Source organism: Ylistrum balloti, unplaced genomic scaffold, assembly GCF_031769215.1.
Source record: "Ylistrum balloti isolate Yb309-2 unplaced genomic scaffold, AGI_CSIRO_Ybal_v1 Utg370464, whole genome shotgun sequence".
Taxonomy (NCBI): domain Eukaryota; kingdom Metazoa; phylum Mollusca; class Bivalvia; order Pectinida; family Pectinidae; genus Ylistrum; species Ylistrum balloti.
The window spans coordinates 672,211-693,376 of NW_026782306.1; the positions used below are offsets into that span (position 1 = coordinate 672,211).

The window sequence follows — 21,166 nt, forward strand, 5'->3', positions numbered from 1 at the left end:
AAATAATTCAAGACATGTATGTATACACTTATATTACAATTAATAAAATGTTACTTGTTTAATCATCCCTTTAATTTACCTGTTGAACCACAACTGTATGTTACCTGTTGAACCACATCTGTATGTTACATGTTGTATCAGCCCTGTATGTTACCTGTTGAATCAGATCTATATGTTACCTGTTGAATTACACCTGTATGTTACCTGTTGAATCACACCTGTATGTTACCTGTTGTATCAGCCCTGTATGTTACCTGTTGAATCAGATCTATATGTTACCTGTTGAATCACACCTGTATGTTACCTGTTGAATCACACTTGTATGTTACCTGTTGTATCAGACCTTTATGTTAGATGTTGAATCACACCTGTATGTTACCTGTTGTATCAGCCCTGAATGTTACCTGTTGAACCACACCTGTATGTTACTGTTATTCCTGTATGTTATCTGTTGAATCCTTGTTACTTTTATTTATGATAAAAGTTACCTGTATTATTTATTTACTGTGAACAAAATATAAGTAATATACCTGTTGAATCACACCTGTATGTTCAGCAAAAACCATTAAAATAAATGTTGAAATAATCAAGACATGTATGTATACACTTATATTACCAATTAATAAAATGTTACCTGTTGAATCACACCTGTATGTTACCTGTTGTATCAGCCCTGAATGTTACCTGTTGAATCACACCTTTATGTTACCTGTTGAACCACACCTGTATGGTACCTGTTGAATCACACCTGTATGTTATCTGTTGAATCACACCTGTATGTTACCTGTTGAATCAGACCTGTAAGATACCTGTTGAATCACACCTGTATGTTACCTGTTGAATCAGATCTATATGTTACCTGTATAATGACACCTGTATGTTACCTGTTGAATCACACCTGTATGTTACCTGTTGAACCACACCTGTATGTTACCTGTTGAATCACACCTTTATGTTACCTGTTGAACCACACCTGTATGTTACCTGTTGAATCACACCTGTATGTTATCTGTTGAATCACACCTGTATGTTACCTGTTGAATCAGACCTGTAAGATACCTGTTGAATCACACCTGTATGTTACCTGTTGAATCACACTTGTATGTTACCTGTTGTATCAGACCTTTATGTTAGATGTTGAATCACACCAGTATGTTACCTGTTGAACCACACCTGTATGTTACCTGTTGAATCACACCTGTATGTTACCTGTTGAATCAGACCTGTATGTTACCTGTTGAATCACACCTGTATGTTACCTGTTGAATCAGATCTATATGTTACCTGTATAATGACACCCGTATGTTACCTGTTGGAACACACATGTATGTTATCTGTTGCAACACACCTGTATGTAACCTGTATAATGACACCTGTATTTTACCTGTTGGAACACGTTTGTGTTACCTGTTAAAACACATCTGTACATCACCTTTTGAATCAGATGTGTATGTTATCTGATGGAACATACCTGTATGTTACCTTTTGAACAAATCAGACATGTATGTTTCCTGTTGGAACATATCTGTGTGTTACCTGTTGGAACACATCTGTGTGCTACCCATAGAAATATACGACATACCTGTAGCATTGATGTCCCTGATTTCCAGAAAGTCAACATCATCTGTATCACAGTTGTAGGAGTACTCCAAGTTAAAATTTGTGATGGTGAAGGTGATGTAGTGACCAGTGGGTGCCTCAATATCCCAAACACAGTGACTATTACTGGGGTAGTTAGTGGGATAATTTGGTGAGGTGATGGAGCCACTCATTCCGTACACTCTTCCTCCACAATCACCTACAGATCAATAAGGAAGGTGTGATTTTATAGCCAAATAATTGATCCGCATGTAGTTCATTACTGTTACAGTTGCTATAATCCATTCATTCTGCGCTATTTAAGAGGATGGAATGACATGTAGAAGAAAGATACCTAAAAACTGATAAAACTAAGAAATATTCGTTATACAGTTTGTGTAACGTTTTGGTAAATCGTGAAAATTGTACCACTGAGAACTAGAACTGTCATTCTGAGGACTTATACCCCACAGCAAACAGTCTCTATATCAAGTGTTGTAGTGCAGCCCCAGTGACCTCAGCAATTCATATATTTTTGAATTTCATATGTACAATTCCTTTGTAATACCTTATCTCCTTATATAATATGAAAGCTATGGGCCATTATACAAAAATATATGTATGGTAACTTAGTTCTAATCTGATCAAGTTTTACTAAAATCGGTCAAAGGACTGATGAGCTATTACACAAATTAACCTAGATATAGTTACCTGGTTACCATGGAAACCAAAACAATGGGGAAAAAATACATGCATATCTACACATGGTCCCTGTATAACTTGAAACTGGCTCACTAATTGAGTGGCAGCTGTCCCAGTTTTTCTACAGAAGGACTGACAGGAGGACAGAAAAAAGAACAGACAGGAGGACAGAACAAAGGACAGACAGGAGGACAGACAGACAGAAGGACAGACAGGAGGACAGAGAGAAGGACAAACAAACAGGACAGACAAAAGGACAGACAAACAGGTACTAACTTTGTTGCTGGGGTATTAAAAAAACTTTCCTCAAAACATATCTCCGAGATTCATTTTCAATGAATACATTTCAGAGTTATTATCGTCAATGCCCTGTTTTATCAGTAAACAATCCACTCTACCTATTTTGTACATAGCCTTGAATCCAGACTGAGCGACACCGAGATGGGTACGGAATCGCACAAACATCACGTTGGCTGTCGACATCACTGTACTTGGCAAGGTGTTCCCACACAAATGGGCTAAGACTGGAGAGTTTATGGTACCACCATCCCGCACCTCTACATAATTATACTGGCACCTAGAGAAAACAAACAAGCATTTTCATTTTTAAAAATCTAGTTAGGATCTCCTTTCATGGAAAGTAATAAAAAAGTATACAAATTAAAACATGCTTGTGACATAGCTAAGGTTTCAGTGTGACATGGCTAAGGTTTCAGTGTGACATGGCTAAGGTTTCAGTGTGACATGGCTAAGGTTTCAGTGTGACATAGCTAAGGTTTCAGTGTGACATGGCTAAGGTTTCAGTGTAACATAGCTAAGGTTTCAGTGTGAAGTAGCTAAGGTTTCAGTGTGACATGGCTAAGGTTTCAGTGTGACATGGCTAAGGTTTCAGTGTGACATAGCTAAGGTTTCAGTGTGACATAGCTAAGGTTTCAGTGTGACATGGCTAAGGTTTCAGTGTGACATAGCTAAGGTTTCAGTGTGACATAGCTAAGGTTTCAGTGTGACATGGCTAAGGTTTCAGTGTGACATAGCTAAGGTTTCAGTGTGACATGGCTAAGGTTTCAGTGTGACATGGCTAAGGTTTCAGTGTGACATAGCTAAGGTTTCAGTGTGACATGGATAAGGTTTCAGTGTGATATGGCTAAGGTTTTTAGTGTGACATGGCTAAGGTTTCAGTGTGACATGGCTAAGGTTTCAGTGTGACATAGCTGATGTTTCAGTGTGAAGTAGCTAAGGTTTCAGTGTGACATAGCTAAGGTTTCAGTGTGACATAGCTAAGGTTTCAGTGTGACATAGCAAAGGTTTCAGTGTGACATAGCTAAGGTTTCAGTGTGATATAGCTAGGGTTTCAGTGTGACATAGCTAAGGTTTCAGTGTGATATAGCAAAGGTTTCAGTGTGACATAGCTAAGGTTTCAGTGTGACATAGCTAAGGTTTCAGTGTGACATAGCAAAGGTTTCAGTGTGATATAGCTAAGGTTTCAGTATGACATAGCTAAGGTTTCAGTGTGACATAGCTAAGGTTTCAGTGTGATATAGCTAAGGTTTCAGCTAAGGTTTCAGTGTGATATAGCTAAGGTTTCAGTATGACATAGCTAAGGTTTCAGTGTGATATAGCTAAGGTTTCAGTGTGACATAGCTAAGGTTTCAGTGTGATATGGCTAAGGTTTCAGCTAAGGTTTCAGTGTGACATGGCTAAGGTTTCAGTGTGACGTGGCGAAGGTTTCAGTGTGACGTGGCGAAGGTTTCAGTGTGACGTGGCTAAGGTTTCAGTGTAACGTGGCTAAGGTTTCAGTGTGACGACGTGGCTAAGGTTTCAGTGTGACATGGCTAAGGTTTCAGTGTGACGTGGCTAAGGTTTCAGTGTGACGTGGCTAAGGTTTCAGTTTCAGAAATGATGCTGATATCAAATAAAGAGGACTTTCATGTTGATAAAAAGTTTTGTTTGTCAACCGTTTTTTTCTTCCATCCTGAAAAAGTAAGAAAACTCAATGGACTGAGACAAAAATACATATGGAATATGAGACTTATCTTTCCAGTAATTCTCATGAATAGTGACTTTCAAAACACAAGACGGCTATTCACTAAACATTTTATATTTCTGTTGCCTTATAAATGGAAAAGCCAATACTGGACACAGTGCCAAACCCATAGATGAAATTTGGAAAAGCTCCATTCAAGAAGCCCCAAGAAATTAGGGGTAACGTAACATTATCAAAAACACAAACTACATACTGGTTATGGTCCTGAATATTAAAGCTGTCGATAAAGTCAATCTGTATGCTGCGAGACGCAGGAGCAGTGATGACCCAGACGCAGTCCACATTGTGAGGGTAGACAGCAGGGTAGTTAGGGGAAGTGAAGTAACCGCTAGTCACTCCGTCAGTCAAAAACAGTGTATCCCCACAGGTTACGCTGACCTCTGTGAACTCTAATTGGAACCCAGTTCCTACCATGCTTCTGTCGCTGACAAAGTTCACAGTGAGGTAGTTACTGGAAGTGTTCATGGCTTGAGGTAATTGAGAACCACAGTATCTTCCAGTTAAAGAGCTGCCAATTGGAGGAGAAGATAGGCTGGGTCCACCCAGTAACTAGAAAAATAGGTTTAGAATATTATTGAGACATGGTTAGCCAAGTACCTTGCACCATTATAGAGTAAAAAGATGATATATAGATAGTACCTTGATAATTCAGTGACCTCTTTTGTCTTATGGTCAATATGGGTTATAGGCCAGTCCTATCTAGAGTTAGGCCTGTTATATATTTAAGTGTAAGCTGCTACAGTATTTCAATATTTTACCTCTTTGACACTGTATAATAATCAAGAGATTTTTTTTAAATTTTTGGACGCTACCAACCTACAGGCTAATTGTATATATCAAGTTCTCTGATGTCCAAAAGGAGATATTAGATATTATTTGACCACTGTTGTTTTCAACAAAGGCAAATTTCATCTTTAGAAAACACTTTAGCACACCTTTGGTTAATCAGTACATACAGGTCACAATGAATATTGACCTTTTGGTTCCTTAGAAGAAGAATTTATCCTGTATACAAAAGGCGAGTCAACACTAAAGGGGAATTAATTTCTCAAATTTAATACAAGACAAAATGGTCGTAGAAGGTTGAAATAATGAGTTTAATGGGAAGTCATTCATCCCCAGGTAAATATGGCCGATTCTAAACCAACAGATTTAGGTAAAAGGATTTTCCAATAAAACATTAGGTGCATGTGATATACAGTACTAACTATAATTGTCTCACCTGAACACTGTCCCCTTGGCAAGCTTCTCCTGATCCCAACACATTGAATCCACCAATGAATTCTACTCTGATTGTACGTCCAACATCAACCCTCACATACCAACTACAGTTAACGTTATTTGGATATGAGTTCGGATAGAAAGGACTCCTAATTACACCAGTAGGCATACGTAATATTCCACCACAAACTGCCAATGAAAACAGCATCCTGTATCTAATTCATGTTAGTGTAATATTAGTGTACTGTTCCTCATTCTGAAGCTACTAACAGTCGATGTCATATTTCTACATGTATCTCGAAAAAGTTCACTGTGATTGGTCTTTCACAAACTATTTTATAATGCTAAAAATAACTTTTGTGTTCATCTCTGTCTTAATTTCTAACAATTCAAAAATGGCCACCTGGAAGCCTTTTTATTTCTTCTGATCAGTCCCAAAATCAAACGAGCACAAGGAGAGATTAAAAGGAATGTACATATGAAATTTGAGAGATATCCATTCAGTACTTCCTCAGAAATAGCAATAACATTCTTTACTAGGCAAAATCCAAGATGGCTGCCTGTCAGCCTTTTTGTTTTTCTGGTCAGTCCTAAACTCCAGCAGGCACAACTAGGGACCTCAAGGAATCGATACATGATATTTGAGAAAGATCTATTGAAGAGTTCTCAAAAAAATAGTGATAACAAACTTTTGAAGTCAAAATCCAAGATGGCTGCTTGTGAGCCATTCTGTTTTTTCTGATCAGTACTAAAATCAAACAGCCACAACAAGGGATCAAGGAAAGTATATACATGAAATTTCAGAAAGATGTTTGCTGTAGTTCTCAAGAAATAGCGATAACAAACTTTCAAAGTCAAAATTTAAGATGTCCGTCTGTCAGCCATGCTGTTTTCCTGATCAGTCCCAAAATCTAATAGGCACAACTAGGGATCAAGGGGAACCTACATGTGAAATTGAAGAATGATCCATACAGTCCTTCTCAAGAAATAGCGATAATAAACATTCAAAGTCAAAAATACAAGATGGCTGCCTGTCATCTTCTAAAGAAATAGCGACAGATGGACCACAGACAAAGAAAAATTTGAATATCCATCTGATGATGGTGGGCTGAAAAAAAAATTCACATCAAAATGTGAAAGAAAGTTAAATATATTATCTCCTAGCAAATTTTGCTACCTTGCTATGAATTTTAGCCAGGGATTATTGTTTAAGGCCAAATCTAAACTAAATGAGTAAAACAACAAGAATGGAAGATCACTACAATACAGATGATAGATTAATTAATGTATCATTCTGCTGCCTTTTGCTGATGTCCACTTCTGCTTTGTTATCCTGCACTTATCTGCCCTGTTATCACTTGATTTTGAATTTACCTGCCTGCAGGTTGACAGAGAAACCCGTTTTGTTGACAGAGTAATCCGTTTGAAAACGCAGAGTCATATGAGGGGTTGTGGACAGGATAGGCTGGTCATTAGGGACGCGTCCACAGAACCGCCCTAGGAGTGGGCCGTAGTTCCCATTTACTACTGCACCTGGAAGATTATAGAACCAACACAGATTTAACACATTTCAATGCAGAAAATAAAAAGCACTATTCTAATTGATTAAAACTAAAAAAAGTTTTAATTTTTGGAGAATAATGATATATTTATAAATCATCATTCTCCAAAAATTATAACTTATATATATATATATATGTACAGTATCATCTTCTAACCAGGTATTAAACACGTTCATATCATGTAATGCAAATTCTTAACACATTTTTCTCACTTGTGTGTGCGAACCCATGTCATCAGACTGTTAATTGTGAAATTGATCCAACAATGCATCAACTTGCTCTGCTAAAACTACTGAAAAGAGTGTGCCATATAATTCATTTATTTTATCAAATGGCAATGAGAACAACAATATTCAATCGTCTAATTTTGTAGATAACATGGGGAACAACAATATTTAATCGTCTAATTTTGTAGATAACACCGTGAACAACAATATTTAATCGTCTAATTTTGTAAATAACATCGTGAACAACAATATTTAATCGTCTAATTTGGTAAATAACACCGTGAACAACAATATTTAATCGTCTAATTTTGTAAATAACACCGTGAACAACAATATTTAATCGTCTAATTTGGTAAATAACACCGTGAACAACAATATTTAATCGTCTAATTTGGTAAATAACACCGTGAACAACAATATTTAATCGTCTAATTTGGTAAATAACATCGTGAACAACAATATTTAATCGTCTAATTTTGTAGATAACATCGTGAACAACAATATTTAATTGTCTAATTTTGTAGATAACATCGTGAACAACAATATTTAATCGTCTAATTTTGTAGATAACATCGTGAACAACAATATTTAATTGTCTAATTTTGTAGATAACACCGTGAACAACAATATTTAATCGTCTAATTTGGTAAATAACACCGTGAACAACAATATTTAATCGTCTAATTTTGTAGATAACACCGTGAACAACAATATTTAATCGTCTAATTTTGTAGATAACATCGTGAACAACAATATTTAATTGTCTAATTTGGTAAATAACACCGTGAACAACAATATTTAATCGTCTAATTTTGTAAATAACACTGTAAACAACAATTCTTAATTGTCTAATTTGGTAAATAACACCGTGAACAACAATATTTAATCGTCTAATTTTGTAGATAACATGGGGAACAACAATATTTAATCGTATAATTTTGTAGATAACATGGTGAATTACAATTCTTTATGGTTTAATTTTGTAAATAACACAGTGAACAACAATAATTAATCGTCTAATTTTGTAGATAACATGGGGAACAACAATATTTAACTGTCTAATTTTGTAGATAACATTGTGAACAACAATATTTAATTGTCTAATTTTGTAGATAACACCGTGAACAACAATATTTAATTGTCTAATTTTGTAAATAACACAGTGAACAACAATATTTAATTGTCTAATTTTGTAAATAACATGTGAACAACAATATTTAATCGTCTAATTTTGTAGATAACACAGTGAACAACAATATTTAATTGTCTAATTTTGTAGATAACATCGTGAACAACAATATTTAATCGTCTAATTTTGTAGATAACATCGTGAACAACAATATTTAATCGTCTAATTTTGTAGATAACACCGTGAACAACAATATTTAATCGTCTAATTTTGTAGATAACATGGTGAATTATGAAATGCCGTCCTTGAAAAGCAATCCAAATAAAAGCTTTCTTCAAGAAATGGAAATTAATTTTCTATCTTTCTTAAACAGTAACCTTTCAACCTCCAGTCATCTAAGGCAAGCAATAAAATACCGGAAGAAGGGTGAAGTTGGAGTAGAATTAGTCCATCAGAACTTATAAAAGTATTGTGCTGAAACCAATTTCTCTTTCTATAGTGAAAGTGCCCTGGACCTCCAGACCTAAAAATTAATCAGAATACTCACCATCATTGACAAAGAGGGAATCATATCCACAAGATGGATGATTCTCAAGATTAATATCAGTGACATTGAACCAGACAATGCTTCCTGGTGCAGCGTTCAGATTCCACACACAATCCAGATTATCAGCATAACCATTAGGATATCCAGGGGAGATAATTGTGGTTATCTGATATGGAAAGATATCATGGGTCCCTCCACAACCAGGAGCTGGTAAGAGAATCAAATTAATTAGCTAAAAGTACACTCATCTTCAACCTAGATCTGCTGAGGGATGGGCTCATTCTGTTAGACATTTCTCTCTTCTGTCAAAATCTACACATCTTTACAAACAGAATACAGTGTAAACAACCAGCTTTTCATTTACCTTTGTTGTGTATACTGTAGATTTTATAACAAACTTGACGCCATCATCATTTTGTATACAAATCATCAGAACTTTGAAAAACATAACATTGAGTGATATGTTTAAGTGAGCCTTCATAAAAAGTGAAGTGAGATTCTATTTTGTAACACTACAGTGTGTGTATAGAAGTGAGAATTTATTGCGTAACACTACAGTGTGTATATAGAAGTGAGATTCTATTGTGTAACACTGCAGTCTGTGTATAGAAGTGAAATTGTGTAACACTACAGTCTGTGTATAGAAGTGAGATTCTATTGTGTAATACTACAACCTGTGTATAGAATTGAGATTCTATTGTGTAACACTACAGTCTGTGTATAGAATTGAGATTCTATTGTGTAACACTACAGTCTGTGTATAGAATTGAGATTCTATTGTGTAACACTACAGTCTGTGTATAGAATTGAGATTCTATTGTGTAACACTACAGTCTGTGTATAGAAGTGAGATTCTATTGTGTAACACTACAGTCTGTGTATAGAAGTGAGATTGTGTAAAACACTACAGTCTGTGTATAGAATTGAGATTCTATTGTGTAACACTACAGTCTGTGTATAGAAGTGAGATTGTGTAAAACACTACAGTCTGTGTATAGAAGTGAGATTCTATTGTGTAACACTACAGTCTGTGTATAGAAGTGAGATTGTATAACACTACAGTCTGTGTATAGAAGTGAGATTCTATTGTGTAACACTACAGTCTGTGTATAGAAGTGAAATTGTGTAACACTACAGTCTGTGTATAGAATTGAGATTCTATTGTGTAACACTACAGTCTGTGTATAAAAGTGAATTTCTATTGTGTAACACTACAGCCCGTGTATAGAAGTGAAATTGTGTAACACTACAGTCTGTGTATAGAAGTGAGATTCTATTGTGTAACACTACAGCCCGTGTATAGAAGTGAAATTGTGTAACACTACAGTCTGTGTATAGAAGTGAGATTCTATTGTGTAACACTACAGTCTGTGTATAGAAGTGAGATTCTATTGTGTAACACTACAGCCTGTGTATAGAAGTGAGATTCTATTGTGTAACACTACAGTCTGTGTATAGAAGTGAGATTCTATTGTGTAACACTACAGTCTGTGTATAGAAGTGAGATTCTATTGTGTAACACTACAGCCCGTGTATAGAAGTGAAATTGTGTAACACTACAGTCTGTGTATAGAAGTGAGATTCTATTGTGTAACACTACAGCTTGTGTATAGAAGTGAGATTCTATTGTGTAACACTACAGCCTGTGTATAGAAGTGAGATTCTATTGTGTAACACTACAGCCTGTGTATAGAAGTGAGATTCTATTGTGTAACACTGCAATCTGTGTACAGAAGTGAGATTGTGTAACACTACAGTATGTGTATGTGTTATATACCTGCAAAGCATCTTTTTTATGAATTCTTCCTGAAACAACTTTATTTTTCTGTGAATTGAGAAGTAAAGGCATAATTCATTCAGTCTGATGCTTGATGTACATATCAGATATAAGCACCGACTGTTACTAGAAAGTGTGTTTATATCTAGATATTGTAAATTGTGTTGGAGATAACCAGGTATTCAATTTGTGTATCAATTTTTCAATAAAGGGCAATAACTCTGTAATTATTGGTTTGTCAGCTCTAATTATATAACATTGTACATCACTTTAACATGACACCTATATACATAAAGATTCAATATCCAAATTTAAATCTATGTGGAATCAAAGTTATGTTCCAGACAAAATTGTTTTAATAAAGGCCAGTAATACTTAAAGCGGATGGGGGAGAGATTCCTTACCCATAGGTTGCACCTAGGGAAAGTTATCTCTGTGGCGTTTTTTGATCCCAATCTTAGACTTGTTAAATAATTTTTCATAACATTGTTAACAGGAACATTTGGTATATGATGTACATTCATGAGAGTTTACATATTTACATTTACATATATATACATATATAAATGGCCAATTTCAATTCATATTGAGCCTTTGTTGTTTATTTACAAGTCTAACTAGCTTGCCATGGTAGCTGTTCATAGTGGAATCATTTATAAAGGCCAGTTATACTTTTATTAAGCAGTTGTGGTCCCTGATTTTGATACACTGCAAAAATTGCCCTAATATGACTGTGTTCATACCAAGTTTCATTATCCTAGTTCAAATGCAAGCCAAATTATGTGCCAGACACAACATTTTTACAAAGGGCAATAACTCTATAGACCAGAGGCGATGGGCCTTGAATCAAGTACACTGTTAATGCCTTGGTGTAACTGATGTATCCATGATCCTAGTTTATTTGTGCTCTGAGTACAGAACAGATTGATGGATGGAAAGACAAAGCGGCAACCATTATTATCCCTGAAAATGTTATCATTGTGACAACATACTTGGTGTGGTGGATACCCCTGGTGGCAGGGTCGTTGGTGCCATTTCATTTGTGGCCTGCCAGTCAAACAGAAAACCTTGACCTGAGGCTGAGAAGTCTGTATGAAACTCAACTCTTAGCTGATTAGTGGTAGTCAGTACTGGTTCAGGAATGGTCAAACCACAGTACCTCCCGATCTCAGGGCTGTCAGCTGATCCGCCATCTCGGAACTGGGGAACAGACATACATTTGTACAGTAAAATATTTGAATTGTTTTCTCATAATGACTGTTATTGTCCTATTCACTTTTTTTGTCTACTTTCTGCATTTTTGGCACCAAACTGATTCCTAATTAATAGTTATATTCTCTTTCCTGATCCCTTGATATGGCTAAAAATATGTATTCTGATGAGCCTTTCACAGTGCAAAAATAAAGCTGAAACATCCAACCAATTTTTTAAGCTGGTTCATGTTGTGGAAACTCCTATCTTACCTTTTGATAGGACACCCTACACACCATTTAGGTGTCCATGTTCCAGAGAGAAGATCACTGAAAGCTACACATGCAGTGATGTTGGCTCTCGTCTTGTTTTCAGTATCAACAATTGAAAAGCATGTAAGTATACCCATTAATCATGAGAAAACCAGTTAAACCAGACTTGGACAACGTTCCACTGAAATAATTTTTATGTGAACTAATGTCAATTTCTACAATGTATACAGAAACAGTAGCAAGAACATCTGTTCATTATCAACACTGATTATTGGTATTGAGACTCTACCAGGAGGTAGTCGTAAATGCAGCCTGTCTGTCGGAACTCCAAGTCCATTGCTGTGAAGGCAACACGAATGCGCATGTTGGTATCCACAGTGATGGTCCAGGTGTAGTCTGAATTGTGAGGGTACTGACTAGGGTACAAAGGAGAAGCCACTTGTCCTGAACTTCCCGTAATTTCACCTCCAAAAACTGTAAAATACAAAAGAGGGATATCACACCAAGGAAAAAAGAGAATTCAATGATAGCAAAATATTTTATTGTGCAGTACAGCTAATGAAGACACATTTAATTGGTTGAATACCATATAAAAATCTTGAATAAAATCCATATTCAGTGAAATTTAAACAAGAGATCAGGTGTTCACATAGATACACCTCCAAACAAAGTGATTAACACTGACTAACACTGTATCTTCTTTAATCAGGTGTAGATCTTGATGGGATGATTACAAACCAAATCCCTTTTGGGGTTTATGATATGTCTTGTACAAAATTTAATCGTGGACAGATGGATGGATGCACATATCGAAGCACTGACATTATCTATGTGGGAGGATGGTGGGGATGAGGGTGGTGATTGTGCAAATGTCACACCACTGTACACTGACATTATCTATGTGGGAGGATGGTGGGGATGGGGGTGGTGATTGTACAAACGTCACACTACTGAACACTGACATTATCTATGTGGGAGGATGGTGGGGATGGGGGTGGTGATTGTACAAATCACACTACTGAACACTGACATTATCTATGTGGGAGGATGGTGGGGATGGGGGTGGTGATTGTACAAATCACACTACTGAACACTGACATTATCTATGTGGGAGGATGGTGGGGATGGGGGTGGTGATCGTACAAATCACACTACTGTACACTGACATTATCTATGTGGGAGGATGGTGGGGATGGGGGTGGTGATTGTACAAACGTCACACTACTGAACACTGACATTATCTATGTGGAAGGATGGTGGGGATGGGGGTGGTGATTGTACAAACGTCACACTACTGAACACTGACATTATCTATGTGGGAGGATGGTGGGGATGGGGGTGGTGATTGTACAAATCACACTACTGAACACTGACATTATCTATGCGGGAGGAGGGTGGGGATGGGGGCGGTGATTGTACAAATCACACTACTGTACACTGACATTATCTATGTGGGAGGATGGTGGGGATAGGGGTGGTGATTGTACAAACGTCACACTACTGTACACTGACATTATCTATGTGGGAGGATGGTGGGGATGGGGGTGGTGATTGTACAAACGTCACACCACTGTACACTGACATTATCTATGTGGGAGGATGGTGGGGATGGGGGTGGTGATTGTACAAACGTCACACTACTGTACACTGACATTATCTATGTGGGAGGATGGTGGGGATGGGGGTGGTGATTGTACAAACGTCACACTACTGTACACTGACATTATCTATGTGGGAGGATGGTGGGGATGGGGGTGGTGATTGTACAAACGTCACACTACTGAACACTGACATTATCTATGTGGGAGGATGGTGGGGATGGGGGTGGTGATTGTACAAATCACACTACTGAACACTGACATTATCTATGTGGGAGGATGGTGGGGATGGGGGTGGTGATTGTACAAATCACACTACTGTACACTGACATTATCTATGTGGAAGGATGGTGGGGATGGGGGTGGTGATTGTACAAACGTCACACTACTGAACACTGACATTATCTATGTGGAAGGATGGTGGGGATGGGGGTGGTGATTGTACAAACGTCACACTACTGAACACTGACATTATCTATGTGGAAGGATGGTGGGGATGGGGGTGGTGATTGTACAAACGTCACACTACTGAACACTGACATTATCTATGTGGAAGGATGGTGGGGATGGGGGTGGTGATGTGTCACACTACTGAACACTGACATTATCTATGTGGGAGGATGGTGGGGATGGGGGTGGTGATTGTACAAACGTCACACTACACTGACTGTACAAACGTCACAACACTGACATTATCTATGTGGGAGGAGGGTGGTGGGTGGTGATTGGTCACACTACTGAACACTGACATTATCTATGTGGGAGGATGGTGGGGTTGGGGGTGGTGATTGTACAAACGTCACACTACTGAACACTGACATTATCTATGTGGAAGGATGGTGGGGATGGGGGTGGTGATTGTACAAACGTCACACTACTGAACACTGACATTATCTATGTGGGAGGATGGTGGGGATGGGGGTGGTGATTGTCCAGCCTTTCCAGAATTTTTTTTTTTTTTTTTATTTTGTTTTTCAAGATTTTACAAAGGTATGCAATACACGATATATACTAGACTCACATACACATACACACCCTAGCACACATCACACTACACCCATGTACACTCACTCAAAACATGCACTCATTATTTCCTACTCTTTCCTCTTTGCTGACATGACATACAATGTACTACTGTGTTTCATTCACACGCCCCAATAATAATACAAACTCAATGACTGCTGTCATCATCATCATCATCATCATCATCATCATCATCATCACCATCGTCATCATCATCACATAGTTATCATCATGATCATCGTATCATCATCACTTCATTATTATGATCATCACCATATCATCATCATCATCATCATCATCATCATCATCATCATCATCATCATCGTCATCATCATCACATAGTTATCATCATGATCATCACCATATCGTCATCATCATCATCACTATCATATCACCATCAGCAGTGACACATATTCAGCATTGTAATCATCATATCATCATCACCACTTCATCATCAACCTTTCATCCTCATTATCACATCATACACTGATCAACAACATTATTTATTATCATTAGTGGTTTGCCTCATCATCATCTATTCACACCTAATCCCCAAACTTTATTCAAAATTATATGTTTTCAATAGTGTAATCCCAAACCAGAAGTGCAAGCATGGATTGGGAGTAGCGAGATACACCCCACATAACAGCCTTTCCATGTTGCAACTTCTGCTTATTTGATACAAAGTGTAATTCACGTTAAAAAAAAACATAAAAAAATAATTGAGGTGTGAATAGCTGGTGATGATTCTTTGTTATCTGCCCTTGTTGTCAAAGATTACACAGAGCATAGTACAGCCAGACTAAATGATAGCATAGAGGAAATATCAATAATTAACATTATACATAGATTGCTCTCTCTCACTGAATCATTCTCTACAATTAAAGAAACAGACAAAGCGATGAAAACAGAAATAGGAAGATAGGGGATGGGGATGGGGGAATGACATAAGAAGTCCATGGGATGTTGAAACAAATTTTTAGCTAAAGACAGTGAAACAAAGATATGACAGCACTGTCAAGGATAAAAAGTATACTGTACACTGACATTATCTATGTGGGAGGATGGTGGGGATGGGGGTGGTGATTTTATCAAAAATTTGAAGATTTCATACCTGAACCATATTGTCCTAGGAAGCCAACAGAATTTGGACCAGGAGTTTCATCTGACCGAAACTTCATCCACAGTCCCTGATATGAAGTAAGATTACTGGGAATGTTTGTACCACAGTATCGACCTATAAGATTTCCATTAACGTCTCCTTCCCGTAGCTCCAAGTAGTCAAAATTACAGGATGGGCTGTCTTCTAATGTAAATGTGCTAAAACAACAAAATATTAAGTATGAAGTGTTACAAGCATAAGATCAGACTATTAGGTCCTTCTCACTCTGTAGTTTTAATCGTCTGTTACTGTTTCTTTACTTTTGATCATATACACACAGTTAGATGAGATTTTATGTATAAACATTGAACTAGCAAGTAATTCAAATATAGTCAATTTTAAAGATTTTCTACATTTTAATGTTTTAAAGACATTGGAGTTTGCTAAGCTAATATCTTTTTAATAAATATATGTATATAGAGACAAACCTCGTTATCTTGAATGCGGTACTGTGGGAATACTTTGAGATAAAGAGTATTTGAATTAAGTGATTTCAAATGTTTTGTGTAAAGTTAAGCAAGAATTAACAAAATGCTTTGCCATTTATTAAATGGGGTCTTTGAGCTATCAAGTTTCAGATAGCTGTGTTTGACTGTAATGCACAACTTTGCATAGGTACATCATTTAAATCATACTGACATCTCAACTCACATAATAAAACCTTCTAAAACCTTACTACAGGCTTTCTGTGTCACAGTACAAGAAGTGTATTGACAGCGGCAGCAGCGTGTACTGTGACAATTATTTGGAAGAGACTCTGTGTTAACATTTATCAGTTAACAGATCCAGGTGTTTTTACAGTGTTACAGTGTAAACAGAAGACAACCAAAGTATACACATCAACTTTCCACAAGGGAAAATCTGATGAACTCTACAAACAGGAACTGTTAGCTTGGATTTGCTTGCTGAAGCTAAGTGTTGCTATTGCTTTAACTGTGACAGAATATGATGAACGTAGAATCTGCAAAAAAAATTTTCAACAAATAACTCTGGATGACTTGAAGAAAGATACAGGTTTAAAACTATAGTTGATTTTCTTGATAAACACCTAGCCAAGGATGTTCTGGCTGACAGCCTGGAAAAAATTAAAGAATTTTAGGATCTTGCTAGAACTGTAGGTCAGTCAATCAGTTACTTCATTTTGAACTTTGACTGTAAATACAGGAGAATTGGAAACCAAATTACCATAAGAAAACCTTGCAATGAAATTCCCGAGGAAAGCAGACACTACTTAAGAAGGAAGAATACTTTAACAGTCATGAATTACAGAAATCGTGCCAGCATGTAAGTGGAAGCCAAAACATCTCTGAGTTTAAAGGAGAAGGTGTGTAAAAAGTGACATACCAATCATCAAACATTCCATCGTTGTTGCCTAGGTCAGCAATAAAAAAGCAGGGTCAAAATGGACTAGGAAAATGACAGAGTGGTGATAATGGGACAAGAAGTAGCCTTGAATCTTACATCATCTGGACACTACTGCCTTCCAATCAACAAAATAGAAACACTGCTGAGAAAGTCAAGGTTGTGAAAACGGAGGAACTTGGTCCAGAAAAACGTAAGGCAAAATTGTTAAAACTTCACAGGCAGTTAGCTGATCCACCAAAGATAAGGCTTGTGGCACTATCAAAGGATGCTATGCCATATGAGTAAGACTAGGATGAGGACAGAAACAGACTGAGAACTCTGTAAGATCTGTGTGAAGAATCCATCAGTTGTAGCTTTACTAACGGCTACAGAATTCAATGAAAAGTGGCGATTGACCTCAAACAATACAAAGGCTGTTGGATGATACATGGTGTCAGGTTTTATCTAGCAACCTAGTAATGTGATTGATGTCTTAATGAGGCAATGGGTTGGGGTGTTTGGAGTCATGGGTGAAATAATAACTGACAACAGAGGAGAATTCAGCTCTGAAGAGATGCATGAAGTTCCATCAATGTTGAATGTATTTGTGTGTAGAACACAGAAGGAGTCTATCGCAAAATGGTTTGTGTGATTGTGTACATGCTGTCACTGATATGATGCTCATGAAAATAGCTGCAAAAAACTCAAAAGTGGAGCCCAAAATGCTCTTATCTTGGGCAAACCTGGTAAAGAACTCCTAACAAATGTGGAATGGATTCAGCTGTCATCAACTAGTATTCAGGTACCTACACCCATCTTTGTATCCCAAAAACAAAAGATTAAAAAATCCTGTCCTCCCTACGACCATGAGCCTTCATGTCATGAACATAGAGTAATCTCTCTTCCTCTTATCTTTATGGTTACCGGAGCGGGCGGACGTGCTTCTCACAGCTGAGTGCCTTCCTTTACTGTAGCATTAAGATCTGCTTATAGCCGAGTAATTCTTTACTTGGCTTTTGCTTTATACCCATTAGTTATATTAACAGTCTATTGCAGACTATTATTTCGTTAACTATCCTGCTTATTTCGGCCTTTATTTGGCCGGCTTTTGTTCGGCCTTCGTTTGGCCATTGTTTGCTCCACATACCGAGTGCGTGACCACGTGTTTTGCGCCGTTCGGTTTTTGTGAAGATTTTTCGTATTTTATTATTTGACCGCTTTTTTGTTTATTCATTTTACGTTTCGTTAGCTTTTGCTTACGTTTGTGTTTGAGTTTTGGAGTTGTTTTTTCTCACTCCATTTATTTTTGTTACCGCTTATTTGTTTAATAACATTTATTATTTGTAACAATTATGGCTAGTTCGGGGTTACGTCGTAGTTCGGCACATGGGTGTTCCCATTTCTTTGGAGAGCAGGACCCCCATGATGCCTGTCCCTTATGTCATCCTTGCAGCGAGACTGCGCCGTGCGAACATCGTTCGCACGCCGGGTCCGCTGTAAAGAATCCCCTGCCGGTACGGCGAACTTCTCGCTGGAAGAGGTTCGTCCTCATCTTCTGTTAGGAGAAGTAAGCCAGCCACTTCTACTACCCCCGTTCCTGAACCGTTGAGTTTGTTACTGCTGGGGGTGTTCTCGTCTCTCCGAGCTCCGCCATGGAGCAGCGGGTGGCTCCCCCGTCCAGGCATGTCCTGGTGGTGTAAGGAGGAAGCAGCTCGACCCTGACTCAGCGAAGTCTAGGGTCAAATCGGCCGGTAGCTCCTGACAGCCGGCGGTGCTACAGTTGGAAAGGGACTTCCGGTCTCAGGTCTCTGATTCGTTCAGGGACCTCGGCGCGCCAGGTGGCGTCGTTGGTGGGGGCAGTTTTGACTCCGGGCCCGTACCTTCAGGTATAGGGTCAGGGGCCACTGACTTTTTGTCAGGATTGTCGGTGGCTATGGGGATTAGTGACACTGAGTTCACTAATCCTAGTGTCAGTGCGGGGCCTGTTTTCCCACCCTAACATGTTGCTGGCTCTGGGGCTTTTCGTTCAAATCCAGAATTTCCAGTGCAGGGTTTCCCAGGAGGTTTCCCCCAGGGGTTTGGGGCTCCAGGTCAGGCTTCCGGTTTCCGGTCGCCTTTTCCCCTGGGCTCGGTATGCCGGGGTGCCTGCGGGCACTTATTCCTGGGCCGCCCAGGCCAACCTACGGATGGTTCTGGGTACCAGCAGTTACCCAGCGGTTATGGGCCCAGCCCATACATAGCTGGGTTTCCACCTGGTGGGAGTGGCGGTTCATCCTGGTCCTTTGGACAGGGTGTCCAGCCCCAGGCTCAGGCAGGCCAGTTTGGCCAGTTCTGGGGTCACTCCCAGCCCGCGGGACCGTTCCCATGCCCTCAGGGGTTTGGGTTCAACCCCATGGGTCTTCCCTCGTGGAATCCTTGGGGTATGGTCTCTCCCTCTAGGAGACGATATAGCAGTTCCGTATCCTCCCAATGTTCTGCTACTTCGGGGGCCATATCAGCCGGTCCTCCTGCTTTCAGGGGTCAGCTTCGGGTCTTCCACCCAAGCCTTCAGCTACGGCTGTTAGACGCTCTGCGTCTAAACGCCGTATAGAGGAGTCCCTCTCTCCGGAGCGGGCTCCTCTGGCGGCCCCTGTTCATCCCAGGGCGACTTCGGACGCTATCGAGGAGGAGATGAACATTGAGGGCGCGGGCTCGGAAGAGGATGATGATGGGATCCATCTGTCTCCTAGGTGCTCAGCGATAGATCCGTCTGAGTCATCTAACGATGACCCTTCCGACCAGGAGGGTTCCAAGGGGGTATGGGGCCCCAGGACCGCTGAAGCCGAGGCTCAGCAAGTGCTTTCGGGAATGCGGGCCATACGGGCCGACACCTCCCGGATTCTCGGGGCGGAGGTATGCCCACCGCCTACTGCATCGTCGGTGCCTGAATCCACATCCCTTCTAGGTTCTTTGGTGGCTCCTCGGGCTTCCGTTCGATCCGATCGGACTCTACCAGAAGGCACTATCGTGTCTTCGGCTTTGGTCACTGCCCGGGCTCGGGTCTTAGAGAAGAATTCCTCCTCTACCCGCACCCCCGGGTTTGCCGGTCTGCAGCTCGGTGTTGGTGATTTGTCGGAGGCCTCTTCCTCTGACTACGCCACACCTGACGGGCAACTGGCCCCTCAACCAGCAACCAGACGGTCCTCCCGCTCAGCGCTCTTGTCCTCCCGCAGGCTCAGGCTCTGGGTGGGCAGACGATTCGCTGTTTTGGCAGGGACTCGATCTACCCCATCCGGAACTTCCTGTGGGTAGGTGTCTCTACGCTTTCCTGTCCCAGTGGCAGGAGATTTCGGAGGACGCTTGGGCTTTGTCAGTGGTCAAGGAGGGTCTAGGTATCCCCCTTCTTCGGGATCCGCCCCTTATCGCCCGGCCGATTTTCTTTCCTCCTCCGGGGGATTTTGAAAAGGCCCGGGTGATAGAGGAGTAGAGGAGATTCCTATGTCGGAAATCACTCCCGGTTTCTATTCCCGAATGTTTCTCGTTTGAAAGAAGTCCGGGGCGTGGCGTCCGATCATAGATCTCAGTGCCTTCAAAAGGGTTCTCCTCACTTCACGATGAAGACCCCACAGGGCCTCCGTGAGGGACGGAATGTGGGCTACTTCGGTAGACCTGAAGGACGCCTATTTCCATATCCCAATCAAGAAGTCGGCACGGAAGTTCCCCCATTTCACATGCAATGGCAAGGTCTTCCAATTCCGGGCCATGCTCTTCGGGCTGACGACAGCTCCTTTGGTATTCACCAAACTGCTG

At 39.5% G+C, this 21,166-nt stretch overlaps 1 protein-coding gene across 1 annotated transcript in view; it reads right to left on the reverse strand.

Annotated features, from left to right (window-relative positions):
- The window catches only part of LOC132555228 (cubilin-like), a 133,392-nt gene that overhangs the window by 29,449 nt on the left and 82,777 nt on the right, over positions 1-21,166 (reverse strand). The window contains exons 36-44 of the mRNA XM_060219578.1: positions 15,986-16,191; positions 12,540-12,724; positions 11,780-11,987; positions 9,011-9,217; positions 6,920-7,069; positions 5,547-5,734; positions 4,518-4,873; positions 2,679-2,857; positions 1,583-1,798 (exon numbers count right to left, since the gene is read on the reverse strand). Of these exons, the coding sequence (XP_060075561.1) occupies positions 1,583-1,798; positions 2,679-2,857; positions 4,518-4,873; positions 5,547-5,734; positions 6,920-7,069; positions 9,011-9,217; positions 11,780-11,987; positions 12,540-12,724; positions 15,986-16,191 (1,895 nt within the window). The remainder of the gene's footprint in view (positions 1-1,582; positions 1,799-2,678; positions 2,858-4,517; positions 4,874-5,546; positions 5,735-6,919; positions 7,070-9,010; positions 9,218-11,779; positions 11,988-12,539; positions 12,725-15,985; positions 16,192-21,166) is intronic.